Source organism: Gallus gallus, chromosome 2, assembly GCF_016699485.2.
Source record: "Gallus gallus isolate bGalGal1 chromosome 2, bGalGal1.mat.broiler.GRCg7b, whole genome shotgun sequence".
Classification (NCBI taxonomy): Eukaryota; Metazoa; Chordata; class Aves; order Galliformes; family Phasianidae; genus Gallus; species Gallus gallus.
In genome coordinates, this window is record NC_052533.1 from 53,964,105 (window position 1) to 53,989,829 (window position 25,725).

A 25,725-nucleotide genomic window follows, 5' to 3' on the forward strand; every position below is an offset into this window, starting at 1 on the left:
TAGTGTAAAATGCCACTTGCTGACTAATTGACAACTGGGACTTCTTGGTTTTACAGGGAAGTAGATTATATTGACATGACCACCTGAATATGACAAAGATTATCATCAACCAGAAGTTCAGAATACTAACAACTCAGGATCAGTAGAGAAATCAGTATGGAAGGCACAATGACAAAGGCATCAGATACACCATTCTCCTAACAGACACCGGTGACAGAGACCCTGGCATGAAATGAACAAGGCTTGCATGCAGTGCGACCATGACTTGAGGAAAATGGTAGATGGCAGCACAAAGCTGCCAACACTCACCAATTAAATAAGCTTAACTGGCAAAATCAAATACTACATCCATTTTCTTGTAACTTTTAATAACTGCCAGAAAGAGCAGTAAGTTCCCCTTACTAGTCCACAAAGTTGAATTCTAAGTACCATATCAGAAATGGACTGATGTCTTGCATCCACCTTCTAATTTGCTATCTCTGTCAGAAGAGAAGATCTGATCTCATGTACTAGAAAGTGAAGGCAAGAAGACGGTTGAGAAAGAACTTGCAAATTGATGTTACAGGAAAAAAATAAACTGTAAACTCAGTAGCAGATTTCTAAGCAAATAGATGGATTTGTATACATCTAGTAGCTGACATCTGCATGATAGCCAGTTTGGAAAGCAAACGTTTCCAGAAACGCTATGACAGCAGTTGTCAAAAATATTCTTACTCAAGTTCTTCTTTGCTGCCATACATCTTTGTAGCATAAACACCATGCAGAATTAAAGCTACATAGGCACATGCAGCAGTCTGGGGGAAGGTAGGGAGAACAGGATGAAAGAGTAGAAAAAGTACTTTCAATTATAAAGTTTACTAAGTAAACTCACATCTGAATAGAGGATGAGAAAGGGAAGGGAGAGAAAAGAAATCAAGTAGCAGCATTATATGACGCTACAATCAGATTCTTATCAATCCATAGGAAAAAGTGCTAATTAGTTAAAGCAAGCATGTAAGTCAGCTCCCAGCCAAGGAAGAACAAATAGATAAAAGAGAATGAACAAAGTATCCTTCTTTCAGCATATGCCAATGCTTTCTGCATTTTTTTTGTTCACTCAGGTTCAGCTTCCTATGCAAAATACTTATTTATCCAGCCAAGGAGAGTTGACACAAACTGTGTAGTTAATCTCTGTTAGAGCTTGTCTTACCTAACATTTAGTCATTCTCCAGAAAACCACTATATTAAAAGATTTTTTCCTCTTCTTGATCAGTCTTATTGCATCTATCTAACTAGAAAGACACTGGATGGAGGGAGAGAGCATAATTTACTATCCACGATGGGTGCAGTCATGCCAGCTAGTTGCTCAGTATGCCTATTGGCCATGCCAAGATGGCATAGAAGACGTGCCATTCAGCTAACAGTAGCAGTTTCACTTGCAAGGTTAGAACTGTCATTTTAATGATACTATATGAATGCTGAAGTAAAGTCTTAAGAGAATCTACTATCAAATCAGATAGAAAAAGCCATTGACTAAGTCACCTGCAACTGCTCTTCTCTTCAGTGAATGCTGCCTTTCCTCAAAGGATAGGCACTTCATGAGCACAGGTAAAACTCACAGATCAGACTCTTGCAGTGGTGAAGAGCAAAGAAAAGGACACTGGTTCCTTCTAGAACTGGATTTACTCCAGGACTGAATAAACTCAAACAGTGTAAGAAACAGAGAAAGATTCTCAGGTGGTTTTCCCAGTCATCAAGTTGTGTGACATCTTTACACAGAGCTCAGATTTACCCTAGTACATATATGGGCTAAACAGTTTTCCTTTCTGAAAGGCTATTGGGCACAGAAGAGATACTGCTCGATTGCCATATTCTATGAAATTAAAGGAAAAACGTTATTTTACCTTTCAGTGAAGGAAGAGGAAAAAAATTGAAAGGCATTTCAAAACCAAATTACTGGCATACAGGCCTATTTGTTGCAGGAAGGAATAAAATATCAAGAAACCCCACATACTGGTATATGACCATTTATTTTAAACAAAAGACTCAAAAATCCTCCAAAAACAATGCAATTGTGCTGCCTATACAATCAATTTCAGTATTAAAGTGCACTTGAGCCTTTTAGTTGCACTTCAGAAACAGATATAGTGGCATTATTTTTATAGTGATTTGCACGAACCTGAAAGTAAGCTAATTGCCAACTGCATATTCTAAACTTGCACTCTAGCTATTAACTCCAGATTTAAAAAACCAAGCCCAGCAAATGCCCCAAAACTTGAAAAAATGTGCCAAAAATATTAAATCAATGTTTTGCTCAGAACAGACAATTCCTTCCAGATGCTCACTAGATTTTTTCTCAGCTTACATCAGCTGTCTCTGCACTACAAAGCAGAAACATTCTATTCCACCATCAGTTTTTAAAATCAACATTAGCAATTTCACTAAGGCTGGAAATAATAAATATACCTAGAATTACTGGAAGAAGAGGAAGAATAAGCATAGGGAAGGTAAGGAAAGTTGAAGGCAAAAAATAAGAAACATTGAAAAAAGCATACTTATTCCTTGCAGAAATAAATGTTCTTGCTAACTTTCAGTCAGTTATTTATTTACCTCCTATTTTCTTATCCCTAGGAATAAAAACGATCATAACACTGAGTTATGTTTTTGAACCTCAGGATTCCTAAAGAAAATTACATTTCACTGACAATAGATAGTAAATTAAAAACTTCAACAGATATTGTTTTAGAAGGTCTTTCTGGCTCAACATATGGCTTTATTTTGTACTTAATTGAAGCTGCAATTAAGAATCTATTAACCTGTTTCTTCAATTGAAGCTCTAGTTGATAATGTAGCTGGGTATAACAAGGGAATTCCTGCCATGTCTCTTAAAAAAGCTAGCCTAGAGTTAGTTAATTTTTTTTTTTCTTACTGATCATTTGAATCTTTTGATTCAATAAATTTCAACATAAAAAGCATAGGTTTAAATTTGAAAAATACATCATTATTTAATACCACTATAACGCTTGTAAATTTAATATTTATCACCTCAAAATTCCATTGAAATTTCTTGAATATTATAATCAGCCATACAGAAGAGTATTTCTAAACTACGCTTTGATTATTTGCAGCAATAAATCTTCAAGAATCTGTCTGTTTAGGAGGTTAAGAAAGGGGGAGGAAGGGAGGCGAGTGTAACATTTCCCATCCCCTGTGTTGTAGTGCTTTTGTCGGGAAGAAAAAAAAAGAAAAAAACACCACAAAAGAAGTGTTTTATTGCTGCAAATTTCATTTTTGAAAAGAAAAGAAAGGGTATTGATGACTATTTCTTCAAAAAAGCTTCTGTTCAGATCCCCTCTATCTCCAATTTTCTGTTATGCAAAGGGCATTTAGTAACAGATTTACCTGTGTTTCCTTTTCTTCTTTCTGGGAGGAGTATCAACATCTTCAGCAGGGACCGGAGCAATAATACTAGATTCTTTTACTCTAAACTCATACACCTAACAAGAGATACCAGAATATATCCATAATAAATCTCTCACTAGTAGAAAGTTACTCATTTTCTATAGTAATACAATTTCTTCCAATCAAGATCTTACAGATTACACCCATCTTTTCAGTATACTTAAGGTTGATTATATTTGTCGTTGTAGTAGAGATACTATAGCTATAGCCTCTTGTAAGTTTTAAATCTGTTTTTAAATTAAATTAACTTCTGTATAATTGTAGCATGAATTCTGGATCATCGCATTCCTGTGAAAACCAAGGAAATTACTTTTCTCTTTCAGTAATTAATACTAGTAGTTCTGTATTTCAGGTTTTAAAAGTAAAACACTATCATCCTTAGTAATTGCTTCCCTCCTTACCTGTCTGCATGTTTTGGTCCCAATTAGTCTGGCGATTGCACAGAAGTTGTCATAGTAGGTGCCAATAAGAACTCTAAACATTGAGGCTTCTGCACCACTCCATTCCACATTCTCCGGAGGCTCAATATTTGGCTTCATCTTTATTGGTGTTTGACACCTAGAATTTGCTTCTGTAATAAATAATAATTGAAAGTATGAATCAGTGTAAGGTTATATTTCAGGAAGTTTCCATAGCCTTTAAAAACATCATACTGACCTACTCAATTGTAGCTAAAAATAGCCCAGAGTTCTGTTGGTTTTATTCATTTAAGCACTACAACAAATAGTAACTTTCACACAGCTCTTGGAGAAGTCCAGAACTAGGTAACATTGGCTATTAAAGTTACAAATCTCACTTCTAAGCTAAGTTGAGACAATCTGGACATTTTGTTACAGAGATCTATTAAACTCATTGTTACTCTGCTTTTTGACTGATTTCCAAATATTTCAAATACATGGTTTCTAAAATTGCAGTGCACAAGGTGGATTCATGCTCTTAAGCACTACAGCTAAGTAGCAGCTTTGACTAGCCTTACCAGAAGAACTGGATGTTTCATCTTTCTTTTCTTCTTCCTCTTTATCATTGTTTTCTCCTCCAGTTTCTGTTCCAGCTTCTCTGTCACTGTCTGTGTCTTTTGATTCCAACACATTTATTGTTGGTGTGCTAGGTCTGCTGGTGTTGTTTGGAAGTCTTCCCCTTCGGCGACCACCTGGGCGCTTCGGTGGTGTCTTTATACGCTCAGCAGTCAGGGCAGCTGCAAACTCCTTTGCACCTTCCTAAAAACAAAACACTGATTTTCATTAGAAGTTGATGCAATTAAGTTCTCTCCACATTCAAGTTTACAATCATGAATATGGATGTTTCTGATGTTATCATGAGTAAATCTACAGTTACCAAGTATTTATTTCAGTTCCACTTTCACTGCCAAGTAAAAAAATAATTCATTCGGTAGTAAGTTTTCATCTTCCTAGGTGACAGAAGTAGTGAGAATGTTCCACAGAGTCCCTCCAAAACACAAGAATTCTTTTTGCACATGGCACATAAACAATAAGCATTCTGCATTTTTCAAAAGACCATCAGTATGGTAATTTGTTTTTTAGGGGAAAGGAGTATGATAATAGATAGGAAGTTTTTAGATTAGAAGATTAGACATGTAGTTTCATTTAGGAGAAGTATGAGAATTTTGTTTTGTTTTTGGGGGGTTTTGTTTTGTTTTTAAACTGCTTCCCCCTTATTAGTTTAAATCGTGTGTTCCTAAAAAACAAAGATTCTGGCAATAACCCTTCTTCACCAAACTAAATCTGTCCAGTTTTCAGTTGATAGGCCACTTATGAGAGAATTAAGTCTGTAAAACCCAGTTATTTGACTAGATTGGACACAGTGGCAGCAACACATTATTAGTAGGTAATGATCTTACCTCCTTACAAGGACATCAGGCTACACCTAACAGAGTTGAAAGTTATTCCTACTCAAACATTCATTTAGTGATTAACACTTTTTTCACAAAAACTGAAGATGACATTTGACTGCAAGCTGCCTACAAGTACAAGCACGTTCATACACGTAGCGCATCCTAACACTAAATGCAGCTTGGTACTTACAAGTAATTCTGCTTCAGTAAATTCTTACAATTCACTTGAAGTTATCTTACCAGATGCTGATAACAGTGCGGTCCACAGGGCTTATTATCTAATGCTGTTTCTGTATTCTTTCTTTTGTAAGTATTTGGAGTTGCATGGAATGCTGTTGAATCAAGAAAATAACATTTGTAAATCTTAAAAGTAAAAAAATGCATTAGATATCTAACCTCAAACAGTATTAAAAACACAAGATATACCAAGACTTTACCAAGAACAGCATAAGAATGAGAAAAATGGAAAAACCTCAAGATACACGACACCTACTGACATTTGACTTACAAAGAAAGTATATGAATAAATTTGCATATGCCCATTTACATCAGTGAACATCATATTTGTTTCATGTGCCAAGGAGGACTTGCTATATTTCCCTTTCAACAAACAGAACAAACTTGATTACCATTACCCAGTTAAACAGAACTATTCAGAGTTCCTCCTATCAATGATCATCTCTCAAGCTGTAAGAATCCCATGTTCAATTTTCACATTGCTTACATAAAGATTAACCACTCCATAAGCTTTAACAAAGCAAATAATCCATTTTTCATTTTAGTTACTGAGAAGGACTTATGTTCATTTTTACTCTATTAGTTATCAGCACCAAAACTAAGTTCCCTCCAAGTTGCAGACTGGTCTGCTCACATATACTGATGGAACCTGTAAAGCACTCAAGTTGCAGAACAGTGATTTAGAATGATGCAGATCTGGGTCCATTACAAATGAATGTTAGTACTTTTACAAAGTGACTAAGCTCCCCAGCCATATTTTTGCCAGAGTTTGTCTCACCCAGATCTTCTGTCATATGATACTTGCCTCTCAACAGAACGTTTTCACTGGAAGCATTAGGAACTCTCTAGAATCCCCCACTGAACTAAAACCAGAGAAATCTGCAGCTAGAGTCACATAGGAACTGGTCCTATGTTCCAGTCCCCGAATTATATTAAGAGATTTCAAAAATAATATCCTTAGTTTTCCACAATTCTATATATATTTTTAAGTCCTCCAATAAATGCTTTTCTTCCCCCACAAATGTAGTAGCAGTAGCACATACAACAAGAAAAATATAAGCGGTCAGTGTACTGAAGCTTAATAAGACCCAAGACTCAGCACTAGCTGAGTTCAGTTACACTCCATGTCTGGTTAGAGTCTGTTCTCAAACACTCCATGAAAGCCTAACAGACTCTTGTCGGAAAATATTTTAATCCCAGGCACTTATGGTGCAGTTTTTAAACACAGTTATAGTTAAGCAAGTGTAAGTTATAGTTATGTTTGTCATCACTCAGTGAATACAAAGTACTGTTTTTTTTTTGTTTTTTTTTAACTGAAAGAACAAATCGCTCCCCTCTTAACCCATACAAATCCATTAGATGGGCTCTTTCATGTTAACAGAACGCACATCTTTCTCCTTCAGTACACCACCACCATACCTTTTCCTACTTATTTCTAGATTCTACATGAGGTTTCTTGCTATATTAATCCACCACTGTGCCTTCAAGACTGAACTTTTACAGTAGTTATTCCCTTTGTAAGCAATATCTGCCAGACAATTGATTTACAACATAGCTCTTCTACCACTTGATTTGGGGCCAACAGGGAAGGTAAGTCAGTGCCGGTGTGTATGTCTTAAGGGAGCTTCTCTGACAGCTTAAAACTATCACTACGTGCTTCCCTCCCAGAAGGGAAGATGATGTAGAAATCTCATGACAAATTCCATAATTTTATGCCTCTATTAATGACAAGAGCACATAGGGATCTTGGGGGAGCAATGTATTCTTCCAAGGCTGGGCTTTAAAAGGTGTAAAAGGATATGAAATATTTAATTCCGCAGATAAATTTTATAAATCAGGAAACACAAAAAGACTTCATTTTACCACATACTGACATAGATATGTAAAAATTGATTACAAGCAAGTATAGGAATGTAACTTATGCATGTTGCTGCTGTTAGCATTTCTTCCACTCTTCCTAAACATAAAAGTTTTTAAATAAATGTAGTATGTCACATGTTTCACATATCCTTGAAGTGCTGATATTTTCTGTATGAAGATTAAGTTAAATGAGGAAGAAAGCTTACAATTTAAGGCCAAGTTATCCCATCCTCCTTCAGCTTTCAAGAAACAAAACAATGGGATCTTCCTGACTCAAAAATAGAGGGGAAAAAAAAAAACCATATTTCTCAACTTTGCATCTTAAAATTTGCATAGTCTATCATTTTATTAATTCAAGATCAACTTATATTACTCTCTCTTCATATCAGAAGAAAAAGGATTTTGCAAAATTGCAAGAGCACAGTGAAACATCTGTAGGCAACGATCTATGTCAGACTGTTGCAACGTGCAGAAGTAAATACATATATTTTATGAGTGTCTATGAAGTCCTAAATTTTTAACAGTTAGGCAGTTATTTTGTCTCCCATTAAATAAAAAATTCACTTCAATTGTAATGCAGTGAGATAAATTCTTTGACTTTTCTAAATCAGAAAGACAAAATGTTGTACTTTACAATTAAATTAAGAGTCATGCCTTGTATTCCACTATTTCAAAAATATACAACATAATATAATACCGACCACTATAACCAGAATCTATCACAGTTGTTGTGAGGTATCTGGAAGGCCTGCTACAAAAGAAAGAACTACTACAAGAACAAAACTGTTTTTATAGCTGTATTCTGAATGTTGCAAATATTAGATTTTTTTTTTCCAAAATGTAGGATGACATTGTATAATTTCCAAAATAACTAAAGTCCATATTTCTTTAACATTTCCTCAATTTTATTCTAAAACTGCTCCACTGAACTTGTTTACCATCTGTGTGATTTATTACTTGTCTCATCCCCAATGGGCTCAATTCTCATATTTTCATGAGAGTACACAGATAATAGTTTAACATGAAATATACATTTGCTTCACAGTCTAGCTATTTGGGTAATTCTCCCTACCTGATATTTTTCCTTCTTCTAATTTCTTTGTTAGTCCAGACCCTTACCATCAGCAAATGAAGTTGGTACACAAGTTTTTTTTCCAGTAAGGTCATTACCTCCACATAAAGGGACTGCCAGCTCATCAAGGGACTTGACATATTAAATAAATAATGATCAATTTTCTAATATTTAACTGAAACTTTCTAAAATAAAGATCTGAAACTATATAAAATAACGATAAAGTTAACAAAATCAGAACCCAAGAATGGGAGTTAGGAGATCAAAACTAGAATGAATACAATGCTTGTATTCATTTATCTTAAATTCGCAATGCCTTATCCAGAGAATTTTCAACCTACTTTTCAAAGCAGATTACTGCAGTCCACCACATCTCCAAGACAATTAATCCAAAATATCATCTACAGAAGCCAGGACATTATCTTGCAGTGCTTGCCAATTGCAAGTAGAGAACATATGGATAATTCATTAGGGTGCTAGTAGAAATGCTATTGATTTTGTTTAAGAGTTAGTCAACTTGTTGCAGATACGCTGTAATCTATTGTTGTAGCCTTCTGATAACCAGTGTATTCTTCTTTTGAAAAGTTTCTTATTCCCCAGCAGTGAATCTGGTGCATTTGGACTACAAGTCTTAAAAATTCACAGAAAGTGAAAAGTCATACAGCTGAATTTTCCCGGTTCTTAACAGATCGACTCCCACTTCTAGTCACACACACAAAAAATTCTTCTTTCTTTGGTGTTACTACAGAAAAAAGAAAAAGTAAAGGGAATCTAATTTGCAGAAAGCAGATGGAATCTACTAATCATTGTGGAAGTGAGATTTAGTTATGTCTTTAGATAACAGTGACTGAAATATCAGTTTACTACACTCAGTACCTGCTCTGAAAATTATATAGTGAATGCATAAATAAAGCTTCAAGAGATCTCTTCGCAATGATCACTTATTTTTATTTATTTTTTAATTGGCAACAATGACTGTGCCACATAAATTCTGATGAAGAGCATAATCATTGCAGATAACTTCACACTGTCTTGACACAATGGATGGAGGATGAATGGAGGAATTAACTGTGGAATGCCACCATACTGAAAACACTATTTTCCTTTTTTCAGCTAAAGCCTGAGAGTATCTGAAGAGATTAAAGTTTAGTCCTTTTTAAGCTCAAGGCAGAGCTTAAAACATCGCACTGGGCATACAACGCTTTGGAAGGAATACTGACTTGTTTAAAGGATTTAAAAATCACCAGCAACAAGAATGTAGGCAGTCTTTTATCATAAACACTGTTTGCCATCTGAAGGTTATGAATAACAGAAAACACAATACTTTCCATTTAAACGATGCTGCTAGTGTAAGAACTGATATCCTACAGTTAACTACAGACATTACTCCAGATTTACTGTTAGCTGGTTCTAGCATTTAAGAATATGTCAAAACGAAAAACGCTATTAACACATGCTTTACAGTATTAAAAGAAGTCTCACAGAGTCGGTGCCTATAAAACCATGAACTAGTAACACCAGACTACCCGTAGTAACGGGTACAAAAATGTGACCCATGAATCACAGAGGGCCTCCAGATGTCTATTCCAGCTATTTGGTCTAAACCAGACCAAGCAGGGCCACCTACAGCAGTCTGCCCATAACCATGTCAAGATGGCTTTTTGAAGCTCTCCAAAGAGAGAAAATAAATTCTCTCTGTGGCATCGCTCAGTCACTCAAGACAGCACAGAAGTGCTTTCTAAAGTTCAGGAGAAACCTGAAGTTTGTTTCTCCTTACCCCATCACTGGGCAACAAGGGAAAGAGCCTAGCTTCATCTTTTCTGCATTCCATATTTCAGTTCCTCCCTTGAGCCTTCTCTGTTCCAGAAGAAATACTCCCAGCTCTCTTAGCATTTCCTTGAAAAAGAGATACTCCACTCCCTTCATCACCTTAATGGCTCTTAACTAATCTCTGTCAAGTATTTCCATTCAACTCTTGTACCACTAGCCCAGAACTACATCTCAAGGCAGGGGGAGAAGAGAAGGACCACCTTCCTCAATCTACCAGCTGTATTTTGCCTAAATCAGCCCAGGACACCATGGGCTTTCCTTGTAGCAAAGGCACACTCCTGAGTCATGTTTAACTTATATCCACCATACCTCCCAGGGCCTTTTCTATCAAGCTGCTGTCTAAATGTTGTCATTCTATCAGCATGTCCTAGTGCCTAGGGTTACTTCTCCCCACATACAAGACTTTGCACTTCTTGCTAAACTGCATGAGGTCCCTGCTGGCACACCTCTCCAGCTCGCAATTATCCTCTGGCTAGCTGCATGATTCAGCCACTTCCCCCACTGTCAACCATGAAGGTGCACTCTTCATCATCCAGATCATTAACAAAGATGCCCCACAGGAGTCTCACCTCAGTGTCCAGGAAGGTTATGGAACAAATAATCTCAGGAACCATCATGGATGAATTCAAGGTCAACCAGGGGATCAGGCCCAGTCAGCATGGGTTTATGAATGGTAGATCCTGTCTGACAAACCTGATTTCATTCTATGACAAGGTGACCCGCTTAGTGGATGAGGGTTAGGCTGTCAATGTGGTCTACCTGGACTTCAGTAAGTCCTTTGACACTGTCCCCCATAACATTCTCGTGGAGAAGTTGGCTGCCCATGGTCTGGATGGGTGTGCGCTCCGCTGGGTGAAGCACTGGCTGGATGGCCGGGCCCAAAGAGTCGTGGTCAATGGAGTTGAATCCAGTTGGCGGCCAGTCACAAGCAGTGTCTCCCAAGGCTCAGTGCTGGGGCCACTTCTGTTTAACATCTACATTGATGATCTCGATGAGAGGATTGAGTGCATCCTCAGTAAGTTTGCAGATGACACCAAGCTGGGAGGGTGTGTTGATCTGCCAGAGGGGAGAAGGGCACTACAGAGGGACCTGGATGGACTGGATTGATGGGCCAAGGTTAACTGTATGAGTTTCAGTAGGGCCAAGTGTCAGGTCCTGCATTTTGGTCACAACAACCCCAGGCAACCCTATGGGCTTGGGGAAGAGTGGCTGGAAAGCTGCCTGATGGAAAGGGACCTTGGCATACTGATGGACAGTCGGCTGAATATGAGCCAGCAGTGTGCCCAGGTGGCCAAGAAGGCCAATGGCATCCTGGCTTGTGTCAGGAATGGTGTGGTGAGCAGGACTAGGGAAGTCATCCTGCCCCTGTACTCGGCATTGGTGAGGCCTCACCTCGAGTACTATGTTCAGTTTTGAGCACCTCAGTACAAGAAGGACATGGAGTTACTGAAGCAGGTCCAGAGAAGGGCAATGAGGCTAGTGAAGGGCTTGGAAAAATCAGTCCTATGAGGAGAGGCTGAGGGAGCTGAGGCTGTTTAGTCTGGGGAAGAGGAGGCTGAGGGGAGACCTTATTATTCTCTGCCAGTACCTGAAAGGTGCTTACAGTGAGAGTGGGGTAGGTCTCTTCTCACTGGTGACAAGTGACAAGACGAGGGGAAATGGCCTCAAGTTGCGCCAAGGTAAGTTTAGGTTGAACGTTAGGAAACACTTCTTTACAGAAAGGGTGGTTAAACACTGGAATAGGCTCCACAGGGAGGTGGTTGAGTCACCATCCCTGGATGCGTTTAAGAGCCATTTGGATGCGGTGCTCAGAGATATGATTTAGCAGAGGGTTGTTAGAGTTAGGGTACTATGGTTAGGCTGCGGTTGGACTTGATGATCTTTGAGATCCTTTCCAACCTGAGTAATTCTATGATTGTACGATTCACTCCAATGTACTCTGCTCATTACTGACCTCCAACTAAACTTCACACCACTGACTTCTAGATCCAGTTACTCAGCATTTTCAAGCCTCCCCACAGTCTGCTCATCCAGCCAACACTTCAACAGCTTCTCTATGGGAATCTTATGAGGGATATTATTAAAGGCCTTGCTGAAGTCCAGATGGACAACAGGTACCACTCTTCCTTTATCTACCAGGCCAGTTATTTTACTAAAGAAACTCATCAGGTTGGTTAAGCACGACTTCCCCTTGATGAATCCATACTGAGAACTCCTGACTCTGTGTGCCTTAGAAATACCTACCAGAGTTAGTTGTTCCGTCTTTCCAGACATCAAGGTAAGGCTGACCTGGGTTAGTTTTCTGCATCCTCACTCCTGCACTTCTTGAGGATAGAAGTGACATTTGCTTTTTTGTACTCTCCAGGCACTTCTACAAGTTGCCACAATTGATCAAATATTAAGTGGCATCACAGTCATATCTGCCAACTCCCTCAGCACTTGTAGGTGCATCCCTGAAGGGCCAATGGACTTACAGATTATATTTGTTCAGTTCTTCTAAAAAGCTTCAAAAATGACTAGAAAAGGTAAATCTATATAAAGATATATCTAGATAAACAGTATAAAACTATTCCAAATTATAAAAAAATAGTGAGAAAAATGACCAAAAAAAACCCCAACACTACTGCAGAAATACCTAAAGCCTTCTGAAGTGCTACTGCAACAATTATTCTCTCTATGTCTAAACATTCATTTCCTGTTGACTTAAAAACCAAGATGTTTTTGAAATAGGAAAACTAGACTGACATTTCAACTCCCTGGTAGACTACTGACACTACCAAAAGCTCCAGACTTACAGATAGGCCAAGGGACAACACACAGCTTCACTTCCCTGTCCTACAGTAGAAGCTCCACACAGAGCACTTAAAATGAGTCAGCCAGGCAACTAAGACACTTTTAAACAATACCTACAGCTTAGCAGAACACACAGTGTTGAAGATGGCTGGACAAACCGCTTCCCTGCATGTAGTTTCAAGCAAGACCTGCCACTGGAACACAGGGAGAAAGTGAAACTAACTGACCCAAATCCAAAAGCCACAAACACTGATGAAACTAGAAATATCCCCCTCCCTCCCCATCTGAGAATAACTCCAGTTCCTCTTTAAACTAAAAGGCAAATAAGGGATACCAAAAAGAAGCAGCGCTGTGCAAAGCCTTCAGCAGGAAGTACAAATACAGGCAGAATGTATGTGTGCTAGATGAGGAGCTGCTGACAAAGCACAAATATTTCAAGATAAATATACACATATATTCAGTCTAATACACATAGGAGCAGATCAGTCAAATGAGAAAATTTTGAATAGAGGGCGTTACAGTATTCAACTACAAGTCCAAACCACTACATCTTTGACTGTTAGGTTTCCCTTTACACTTGACTCCATTCTCAGAGAAACAGTCTCACATAGCAGTACAGAATCTTATTCTTCACTGTTTGCAAAAGAAAACTTGTGTAATTGCTGAAGTTCTCATTAAATTCCCCAGAAGAATGGGGCAACATGGAAGGAATTCAATGGAGAGGATATCACAGTTGCTGAAATTCAATTGTTTGAAATTATTCTTCAAATCATCAGGTAGATGCAATGTGGCTAGAAAGTAACCTAGGAGAATTGAAGATAAAACTTCACAGATATTCATTCTCCCTCATAGAAAATGAAGCAAGTCTGCTAAACAACTAGATATTTTTATGGAGAAATATATTCAGTTCCCAGTTTCTCTGCAGAAACTGCAGAAGTGAAACTATAGTGGGGAAAAAAAAGGCAGTTTTTTTGAAGACCATATGAAGAGAAATAACATCTATGAGAATTGCTAAATGCAAAAAGGACAACAAAACACCTTAAAAGATACATTCGACATCCTAAGAGATAGTTTTCACCATAAAGTAACATCTACCTGGACAGATCTCTTTTGTAAGCTTTGGTGATATTACTGTTATTATTTTTCCTCTTTCTTTCTGCACTGCATATCATTGTTCTTTTAAGTTTTCTGACTTGCAAAAAGCAAGATACACAAGCACAACAAAATTATACTTACGATGTAAGAAGCAATCATATTTAAAACAGCGCCTACAGAAAAGTGTATGAAAAGAATGCAGGCTTTGCTCCCTCTGAACAGACTTAGCATTTGGTCCATCTATGTTAGGTGTGCATTCAGGAGGAAGAGCTCCTGGAAGTTGCTGTTCAGTGAGTTCTTTGTATCTTAAGAGAAAGAAATACAAGCTTTTTATTCAGTATAATAAAAACCATAGTAACTTTCAACTGCACTATCACTATGTGTTTTCAGAAACAAATTTTTTAAAATTGCAGGAAAGGTAACTGTCTGTTCATCAGCAAATAGCACGACAAGTTATTAATTCTATACTCGTTAACATAAAATTGTTAGGAAAACGTGCATTTACTTTCTTGAACAGCACTGCCTCATATACATTAATCACTAACAAATGACATTATTAATCACATGCAAGCACACGCTTTTCATTAGTTTGAAAGACTAATAAATCTGTCTTCATTGTTTCAGTCAACTAGAGAGAACATCTGCAAGTGGTATTCAAAGGGAGTTAAAAGTTATACAACTGCCTCTTAAGAAGCTTCTAGCTTCTGTAGATGTTGATAAGGATTCTCCCAAGTATTTAATGAAGTCATGAAATCTTTGTTTCATAATGCAAACCAGTAATATATGAAATACCCTTACTTCTCTTTCAATTCTTCCGCTGTACCCTTATCTGGAAACATTGAGGAAATGGCTTCAAATATCTTGTCAGATGGAAACCTCCGAGGTGGGTGACTTTCTTTCTCTGTCAAAGCAGTAAAACATTTGGAAAACAAATCAAAAGAAATTATTTTTCTGCTCCTTTGCTACCTCAAGGAGGCATTCAGAAAAAGAGAGACTTCACCAAAATCCTAATAAAAGAAACAAAGTTTTTTTATTTCTAAATTACCAAGCATTTAAAGTAAATTCCTTAAAGTGATCTTCCCTGCTGACAGAACTGCACTAATAAAATTTGGAGAAATCATTATTTCACCAGCAGATGGAGATGGCAATTCAGAACTCTGCCTGCTTAAGAATAGTATTATTCAATTTTCTGAGGAGTACTAAAGTATTTATTAGACTTTGATCTACATTTAGATCCCCAACCGATTTGTGAGCATTTGACTGTCCCAAGTTGCAAAGAAAGAAAACTGGCAAAAGCATTTTCGTAGTATTCTCTGTACAGTTCTTGAATTAAATGGCAAAGGAAATGATGAAGAAAATAATGTTACTTCACATCTGAAAGCTATTAAGTAGAATAATTTGAACAAATTTATCAAGTGATTAAAGAAAAGAGCTTTGTGGTCTTATTTTTAAAGTCTGCAGACAGACATACCTATCCTGTTACCTTCCCGATCTTTTTGCTTGTCATCTCTTTCATCAGGATTGTCATCTCCATCATCATCTTCATCATCACTATATTGACCAAGTGCATTGACCAGCTCAACAAATATTTCATCATTGATAAATCCACACTCTGAAATTCAGCAAAATTGGGAGTGAACAAAAAAAAAAAAAAAAAAAAAAAATCACATCATGTACATGAAGTACTTTTAATCTTCTCTACACTTGGATTATGGTAAAACCTGTAATTTATGAAAAACAATTCTGTGTTTTTCTACTTCGTCTTGTTATATGAATGAAGAAGAGTTAAAAGCACTCAACGTTTATTTTTTAAAATGACAACTAGGAAGAAGAGAAGAAAAATTTGTAAAGTTTTCTTAAAGAAAAGAGTAGGCTTACTAACTAAACTGCTTAAGAAGCTTTATACCAGAATTTTAATTCCAATAGGTTAGGTTAAGCTAGTCTGGCAATGCATGCAAACAGATTATGAACCTATCCTTAGCTAGAGAACCCCCAAAGACATTTTTGGTTGGTAGTTCCACAGCATCTACTTCCCCCATTAAAGATTCTACTGGCAAGGTGTTTAAAAAAAAAAAAAAAAAGTCCTCAGATATAGGCAAAAAAAAAAAAAAAAAAGAGAAAAGTGAAGGATACAACACTGTGTATCTGTTAATTAGCTGAGAAAAATCACGGGGCAGTACAGATGGACAAAAACATAATTTTGAAGAGAGGGAAAAAGCTGTGCTTAGTGATGTTACTTTTCAAAAAGTAACTGAGCCATATGGGAACTGTACTGTTTATCACTATACTTTAGAACTTGAACAGAAGGTACACATACGTAGGAAGCTAATGAATTTATTCCTATGTAAACAATGGAAACAGGCAGCTACATCACCTGGATGTTTTAAACAGAATTCTCAATATACACACAGGCTAGTATGAATTTTCCTATCAGAAGTACAATTACAGAAATATTTTATAATTCTAGCCTCTATATGAGAATGTCTTTGGATTACAGATTTCCATGGCATTTAAGTACTTTGTGTGTGGCTATAATGAAAAAAAAAAAAAAAAAAAAAACTATCAGGAAAATGAAAAGCATTCTTTCAACTTTTGAGATGCAGTTACAAAGTACCCCTAATAACAGTTCTAATTTCATGATGGCAATTAAAGCAGTGAAAAAAGATTAATTTTAAAGACAGACTCGTTCAATAATGGTAAAATTAGTAACAGAATACATTTACTAGTAATTTCAACATTTTGAAATCCAGTCTCTGACAAGACAAGCAACCATCAGTAAATTCATAAAAATATCCAAAGGCAAAAACTCATTACGTTCTTCAAGAAGTATAAAGACACCAGCTATCCAAATGCCTGGTGTAAGCCAACAAGACCGGTATAATATCAAATATTTTCTACCGAATTGCAACTTTCATAGGCAATGAAAAATGTTTAGGCTTGTGTAAATCATTCTGAGTGGATGTAGAGTTGGCAGATGTACTGATTCAAGGAAAAAGAACACCTGTGAATACATATGCATACAGCGTACCACTATACAGTTTTGTTCAATCTGATTTATAGAATTGATGTTTTTAAAACAGCAAGTGATTTGTGATAACCAATGAAAGTAGGCATTTACACCGTGATGCAAGAGAAGAAAACCAAAATGTTTTTTTTCTACTGAATTGCATTTGTAAATGTTGTCATAATCAGTTTTGCACACTTCTACCACTTTCCGCCAGGTAAGGCATACATCAGAACATTATACTGTTGCATTTCAAAGTTCTGAACACTGAAGACCAGAAAATTCTCCATGTTAAGCCTAGGAATTATGAAGAAACATTTTATGGCCTTAGGAAAGAAAAAAAATTATGCATTCAATTTCTCCATGCTATTACTTAAATACTCTATAGCATCACAAAATCCAACAGATTTAAACAGACTCTGTTACTTATATAGAGAAGGAATTCTAGAAATACTGCTGCAACAGGCAAGTATCAGGCCTTAATAAACAAAACTGACAGCAATTATTTCTGTAGAAAGGAGTGATTAGTATACTTAAGTGTTTGGGCTCACCTCTATCTCCATGCACTTTCCCATCATAGTTCTTTATCAGCTCTTCAATAAAGGTACCATCCTGGTCAAGCACTTCATCTCCCATATATGGAATGTTATGTAAAACAGTTTCATCCTCTACCTAGTAACAACAGACATGATCAAACAATTTTAAGTTGCATGTCCAAGTGGCAGTGTCAGCATTGGTGTTTCCACAATCTGCACGTGTCTAGACACCACAGCTAAATTGGCTTAACCATTTGAGCATATTCTCTATTAACTAAATAAACCAAACCCCCTCATCTTTAATCAACATTATTTTGTACCAGTTGAGACTAGCTTGAAGTACTGACAATAACTCCCAGAATTTAGGTTAGCACTGTGCTACAACAAAGCTTCTACTGTAGAAGCACAGTAAGCTACCTAGCTTTGGAAAGCTTACACTGCTAAATTAATTCTCCCTTCCTCGCTTCCCATCCATGGTAATATGTGATACAAACAACCCTTTCATTTCTTTGCTAGAGATGAGGAAATATGATATAGAAACACTCTAAATTCAAGTTGTCTAAACAGATAGCAAAGAAATATGCCTTACAATTTAATGCAAATGCCACTGTCAGTTTTGTTTTGTCTATAAAGAAGAATTTACAGACCTGGATACCCAGCTGCATCTTCCAGTATTTCAAAAGAACCTTCTATTGTTAGGAATATAAAAATAAACTTTCCTGCTGATCATGATTCTTCAACAGTGCAAAATACCCAGATAATGACAAATTGAAAGCAAGTAGGAAAAAAAAAAAAAGAAAGAAAGAAAAGTGGAGGAACTCTGAACATACTGATAAAACTGGTTATTTAAATCACTTAGATGTGATTACTATAATAGCCATTTCCACAAAAGCCACTGTGCACAAAATGCGGTGACAAAGATTTTTAATAAGTTAACCTTTTCAAACAAGTCAAATATCTATATCAGAAAATTAACATGAAGGCTTGTATATACAACAAGGCTAATTATAAGAAAAGGCTATACTCCTGTTGCTAAGATCACCATTACATGAGAAGACTAATTCAGGATTAAATTATTTCTATTCCATTAAAATTACCATTCTGTTACAGGTATATTCTTCAACTGTCTTAGATAAGGATATTGATATCTCTCAGAAAATGTTTCTCATCATATGAACATTCAAATCTTCATTTGTAAATTGCAATACAATACAACTAGTCACCTGTCATTAAGGTTCTCTTTAAAGCAGTGTTTTAGATATACTGAGGACGACTAAAAATACAGGCTTAGCTTGCAATTAATAATACTTTTTACTCATGTTTTATTTCTAAAACTAAGTTCCTCCCTTTTCACCCATATTTCTTCCCACACCACCTTTTTAAACTTACCATAAAATTTTGTTGAAGGGGTGACCATGAGTACATTATAGGCACAGAAGCAACAGCATTGAGAGTCTTTAGTGGGATTACTTGTTTTGGAAAATCTATGTCACTGGTAACAGAACACTGAAATAAGAGATTGAAGTTACACTTACAATAGCAACTTCAGAAAAAAAATAAAAATAAAAATCAAGGAAATATACTCTACAACAAACAAAACAAGTCTTTATCAAAACTAGATAGATCCACCTTTGAAAAATGAATCAGATTTTCAGGGTGTAATAAGAGGAATGAGTTTAGAAGGAAAAAATACGCAGGAATTATTTCTGGTTTAGTACCTTTATTAACAGATCATGGTGTTTTTTGTTTTTTTTTTTTTTTCCCCTCCACATAATAGTAGAATGGCTGTTTTAAGGTATTTAGTATTTTACTCCAACAATTCAGCCTACAATATAATCTATTTCAGAAGAGATTTAGTACTTGTTGCTGCTACACTGGTCTTAGACTATTTACTCAAGCCATAAGAGTGGCAGTGGAATTCCTCTGGCTTTAGATCAATTCACTGCAGAAATCACGTATGACATACGTTAAAAAAGTACTATAATGCCATCAAGACACCTCATGGAAAGAGATGCTCCACGTGTCTTGTTAACTCCTGCCCTGCTTCCCTGTTATTGACTGCTTATCTTTATCCTATCCTCAGATCTTTGATCGTGCTTACTGTTTACAAAGAATAGAGGAAAAAAAAAAGATTCCCTCAATAGTCAGCTCAGGACACATCCTTTTCAGCTGTGGGACTCCATTCTTTTTGGAGACTTACGCAGCCTCCAATGGCCAGACATGTCACAGAAAAACAAATAACTCCTGAGTTATTCTTCAATCTAGTCAACAAATCAGCTCTTCTCAAATACTTGAGGAACAATATGGAAAATCTCAAAAAAAAAAAAATTACAAAGAAAAGCAGAGAGGAAAATACAATAGTAGGAAAAGTACAAAGAAGATTTGGAGTTAGGTAAAACTATGTTTAGAATAGCTTTCACAGCTACATGAAATGAGAAATTGAAGTAGAGACGAGATTTTTCTCCTTTCCAGAATGGAAAGATGAACAAAGCTTCATATTCCTAAAGAAATATACAAAGTAATGTAACAAACAGCATACAGAGACAATACTCAGTAGAATGACAGAAGCTAGACTAAAAAAAAAAAAAATCGTTTCTTCGTTTGTTTGGTTTTTATTTAAGATTTAAGATCAGTAGTCAATGAAGTTAGATTTCTGCCATGTATACAAATACTCAAAATACCATATTATGATGGTGCTTTATATCTACTTTCAGGTTAATGTTTTATTTTCTATCTAGAAGTCTTCTAGTAAATTTTTCATCTTAGAGGAAAAAAATACAAAAGCAAAAAATAATTACTTTCAGCTTATTGTTCACCTGAGACTTCCAATTCCAAAGATAGGTTAAAATGGCTCAATACATAGGACTGTGTCTCAATTCTGTTTGCCTTGTTTGAGTTCCATTGTCAGGTACGGAACTCAGCTTGATATTTATTAGCCTACCACAGAACATGTTAAGGTTTCTGGTTGACACTCACTGGACTAACCATTGGAGAAAACCTGTGTCACCACAGTGTTAATCAAAATCATGAAGTTTCTCAAAAATCTTTCAGTCAGGTAACAAAACCAGCCAGTGTTCTATACAACTATGAAGAAATTTAGCATATTAAGAAAAAAAAAAGTTTAAATTATCATTTAAACCCCTACACTATGGCAATCTTAGATCAAGCATTAGAGTTCTTCCAATTCATAAGACAGACTGCATTTTAATACAGTAGTTAGTGTGCTCCATCAATTCACGTAGGGTATTAACATAAAATAGTGAGCCAGGCTACAAAAAAAATTAAAAAGAAGAATGGTGAGACATGATCTTTTACTATCAAAAATGTACACATACCTATCTGTTTTCAAGAAGTTCTGATCCTACAGTGCCATTTAATAGATGTACAGCTGTACACGGGTAATTGCATATTCCAGCATGCTTAAAAGAAAATAGTCAGGCACACAAATGCACCTTCCTTAAATACACAACACCAGCTTCCCTCTAAAAAATTATGGAAGCATAAGTCTGACAGATTTCCTTCAATAGAAAGATGTTGTGGTTTTGTTTAATTTTTTTTTTAACCTGTTCACATTAAATTTTCATTCTCATCGTACTGAAAAGGAAATAGCTTTTGAGATTATTACACATGAAGCACCCTCAAACTGTCTTAATTTGAAGAAATGCAACTGACATAAGATAAATTGAACCCCCACTTAAAACTGGAAGTTGGAGAGGAGCTACTAACATGCCAATTTGAACACCCAAGCTGGCTATCATCAGAATTGGCTTCATACAGAACATACATGTTTAAATGATCATACTTAGTATAAAGTAGATTTATTCAAATAGCTGCACTGACAGCTTCCACGTGCTTTAAATCAATAAGAACCAAAGTATCTACTCACTTGTACCACTTGAGATCAGCTCCATCAAGGAGCAAGATTAGACTTCCAACATCAGAGAGACAATAATATTAAAGGATGTTGAAGTACAATCCAAACTTGTGTGTTCCTCAAAGCTACTCAGCCTGCCATTTATTTATTGCTTTCCAGATAAAAGTCATCTAATGGACATAAATTATTCCTTTACTTATAAGAAAAAAAAAAATTAGCTGAGAAGTCATGTAAGGCTAGAAAAGAAAGAACAGCCAACTTTCCAGGTAATCAAACAAAAACATGCTAACAACCTTGTAAGTGGAATTGCCACAACACATGTTAACCAACCTCCCTGGTCCCGCGCAAAGAGCTCACAGAAGTCATGATGTGTACAGGCTGTATCCTACGTTGTTTCCATTCTTGGTTTAATATTTCAGTTCTTTCCAGTATCTTCTGACGATTAGAATTAAACATACTCTAAAAATTAACAACAATTGTGAACATTACAAATAAGCTGAAGACTCACATGCTAAAATCTTACAGAATCAGAACATTTATTAAAAACACAAACAGATTTTAAATTGTCATCAACATTGAACTCTTCCAATTTTGTTTAAATGTCAGTTAGGCTCAATAGATTTCATTATCACTTTCTTGGACTGAAAAGAAGTTCTCATGTTTAGAGATCTAAAGGTTTAGCACAGAATTACATTCTAAATGGAATTTGAAAAGAGTATGCGGCTAAACAAATTGCCATACTTTCTCTCTTCAGTCTCTTCTGATACGTAGCATGCTTGATTCAATCACATACAAATGTAACACACCTGCTTATAAAATGAGAGTTAAGACAAGTTTTCAGTATGTTAACAAAAAAAATTCATGAAATTGTTATTGCAGGTGCTAAATGCAGGACAACTTTGAGAGTCACTCAGCACTTAAGAAAATTGATTCTGATAATAGTTATTAAACAAGAGAATCAAAACATCCCATACCTTTACTTCATCTGCACGTCGGAATCTCTTGAGCTGCCTCAGTCTCATATATTCTGATTTTACACGTTTTCGCCAACAAATTGGTCCTTTCTCAGATTTTTTTCCTGTTTGACCCATGACTAACCTGTAAGAAACAGCATCATATTAGTACTACCAAATCCAGCCTGTCTGCTTACAAAGGAAGTAAGAGCGATGGAAAGGGAAGGACAGAGATTTCTTCAATATCTATTATAACCATTTTTTTTTCAGACACTTTGAATACCATTCCAGTCCAAACAACACCCTCATACTTAAGTGATAGACACTGAAAAAGGTAATTTTAGTTACAAATTAACAGGCCATTCAACATTTGGTTTAAGCGCCAACTGCTACTTACTGTTTACTTAAAGAAAATTAAACTTCCACATAAGCCCTATCCATCAAAAATAGATCTATATGGAAACTACATAGAATTATATAAACTACAACAAAAATAAACAGAATTCCCATCATTCTCTCGCATACCTGAAACAGTCTCAGAAAACCCCAAAACTATGGTCTAAAACCCAAGAGAAAAAAAAACAAATCTAGCATAATCAGTTTTTCAGTAATAAACATAATTGTTAAATAATATAATAAAATAGGAAGGAAAATAATACTTTGTACTTGACAAGAAGATAAACCTCTGCACACTCTGGCCACTCCTTTGAAAACAACAAAACTTACAAGAACATTCTTCTTGCAGTCATTTCAAGCTGCTGTTTGGGGTACAACATGGATAACTAACTTGGTTTGAAGGTAGCAAATAAGAGACAGAAAATAAAAATACAATATTGCTAATGATAAGATGCTTATGAAAAAGTTCTTCTAGATAAAGTAATAATGTTAATCCGCAAAGATAGGTGGGATACACACAGTGCATTAAGTCAAATAAGTATAAAAAAAGCCTAGAAATATCCTTTTAAATGTTAAGTCCATAGTAAGACAAAAAGCATTTGAGTGAAAAGGAAGTGTACACATGTATACGTTATACAAAAATTACATGCAATGTAATGCAATACATTACAGATTCAAGCTTGTTTAATCTTGAAAAACAGCAAGAAAACTTTTTTCAATATTGGCTTTTAGCAGAAGTCTTTCAAAAGAAGTGTCAACAGTTTACAGGCTGTTTTGGCCCAGCTTCATGACTAGCCTCTACCAGCCCATAAAACCATGACAGCAAGTGAACCACATTTGTATATTTCTGGGCAGCTGAACATCTTCAAGGTAGAACTGCAGTGTTTCAGCACATAAGAGGAAATAATTGACTCTTGGTTTGTTTTTGTTTGTTTTCATTGTTGTTGTTTTTTGTTTGTTTGATGTTTTTTTTCCCCCTCAATCTCAGGAGAATATGAAAAAAATTGGGAGGGCAGGCTGTAAGAAAAGAGCATTTTCATACAGGACAGAGTTAATTCCCATAGTGCAGCTGATCTGACACCTTCATATTAGGACTAAAGGAATTGTCAGTGGCATTTCATTAACACCAACTAAAAGGTTTGCAAAAAAAAAAAAAAAAACTATGCATTTAAGAAACTAAGCTTCAGAAACTGGGATAAGTTGCAGAGAGGATAGCCTATGCTGGATCATGAGTAGAAATGAAAAAAAAAAAAGACATGGATGAATTCTTACAGAAGGAAACCTATCTTAAGTATAATGTTAAATAGCTTCCATTTAACAAACTAAAAAATGATATTAGATTGTTTTTGTGTAATGGTCTGATTCTGTCAGCCCCCAGGCCATCTCCTCCTTCTGTTTCATTATTCTATCTGGATTCTGCTAGCTATTTCTATTGTTTCAAATCTTTCTTTCTTATTTTGTCATCTTCTTCACATAAAGGGTCTACAGAAATCATTTAATAGTCTAAGTCCTGAAAATTTTATCTAGAAGAAAAGCTTTGCAGTCAACTAGTTAACTTAGTTATTATGTTTGGGCAGTTTATATCATTTCCAAAACAAATACAAGAAAGAAAGCATAACTCTGAAACAGTTATACCATCTCTAGAGAAATCTCATCTCCTGAAGTAATCTTGCTTGATCTTATTTGATCTCATTCTAAGGAGGAAAGCTTTGCCAGAACTCCACGTGCCCTCCACAAAACAAGGAAGGCTGAGAAGTGCAGCAAGTCACCTCCAAGAAATTCTAGCTTTTATCTGACCAGTCAAGGACAGGCAAGTTATCTCATTCCAGACTGGACAATCATCTTCATGACATGAAAAGCAAGTGATGCATGCGTCCCACCTAAAGGCAAAGTCTTAAGTCCCTGGGTCCAATACTGATCATAATCCAGCCAACCCTCCCAAGAGGGCAATGCTGCAGAACTCAAGCGACTCCATACTGCCTGCTCCATACTGCAAAGTGTTCCCACACCCTTCTCTCCAGCTCCACTGCCATTTCATCTGTTCCATCTCTTGTAATATTACAAACTCCTCGATGCCACAGCTATAATGATTTTAAAGTATAACTAAGTATGTAGATAGGATTAGCCATTAGATATTCATACTAATGAGAAGAAGGACGTTATTTGAAGCAGAGCACCATCAAAACAAAGAAACGCATTGCTGGTTTCTTTTTCCCCATTCATGCTTGCATTGCTGGAAATGAAAGGCAACAAGAAACTAGTGTCCTAGAATACGCATGCTTGTGTTTTAAATAAACTCTGTTAAGCATTTCATAACTGAGTTACGTACAAGATCCATAGGCTTTACAGAAAGTTTTAAAGAAACTGCATTAGCTTAATTAAGACAACTACTAGGCATCAGCAGCTACAGTGTTTACAATATATGTGGAATTCACAACAAGAGACAATAAAGTATAGCAAAAATACTATTTCATATTGTTACTGTTTTGCCTACAGAAAATAAAAATAGTCTTATTTAAAGTAACATCCTATTTTTCTTTAGTCACTTTAATAATATTCATCAGTGCAAGACAAGAACATAGACAATTCTATAAATCAGGCAGTCTATTCAAGCAGTCGTTCCATTCAAACAGTCATACTGCTGTCAAGAACTATACTTAAGCTCCTCTGGTTACCCTGTCAAATTTCAGAAAAACAAAAATTTTAAAATTGGAAAGAATGGGGGATAAATGCAAGAGTCTGCTCTTTTAAAAGGCTGTTATTAATGCCACAATTGGGCTTA

At 36.0% G+C, this 25,725-nt stretch overlaps 1 protein-coding gene across 14 annotated transcripts in view; it reads right to left on the reverse strand.

Annotated features, from left to right (window-relative positions):
- The window catches only part of EZH2 (enhancer of zeste 2 polycomb repressive complex 2 subunit), a 48,944-nt gene that overhangs the window by 7,997 nt on the left and 15,222 nt on the right, over positions 1–25,725 (reverse strand). For 8 of the 14 annotated variants that reach the window (XM_015275912.4, XM_015275910.4, XM_004935062.5 and 5 more), the window contains 11 exons: positions 22,569–22,692; positions 21,925–22,053; positions 19,110–19,226; positions 17,736–17,856; positions 15,652–15,792; positions 14,979–15,081; positions 14,322–14,485; positions 5,534–5,625; positions 4,418–4,658; positions 3,843–4,012; positions 3,382–3,476 (listed from right to left, as the gene is read on the reverse strand). In XM_015275912.4, coding sequence (XP_015131398.1) covers positions 3,382–3,476; positions 3,843–4,012; positions 4,418–4,658; positions 5,534–5,625; positions 14,322–14,485; positions 14,979–15,081; positions 15,652–15,792; positions 17,736–17,856; positions 19,110–19,226; positions 21,925–22,053; positions 22,569–22,685 — 1,490 coding nt within the window. In that variant the 5' untranslated portion in view covers positions 22,686–22,692. The remainder of the gene's footprint in view (positions 1–3,381; positions 3,477–3,842; positions 4,013–4,417; positions 4,659–5,533; positions 5,626–14,321; positions 14,486–14,978; positions 15,082–15,651; positions 15,793–17,735; positions 17,857–19,109; positions 19,227–21,924; positions 22,054–22,568; positions 22,693–25,725) is intronic. The other 6 variants (XM_046933982.1, XM_040696456.2, XM_025147599.3 and 3 more) reach the window with 1 other exon arrangement.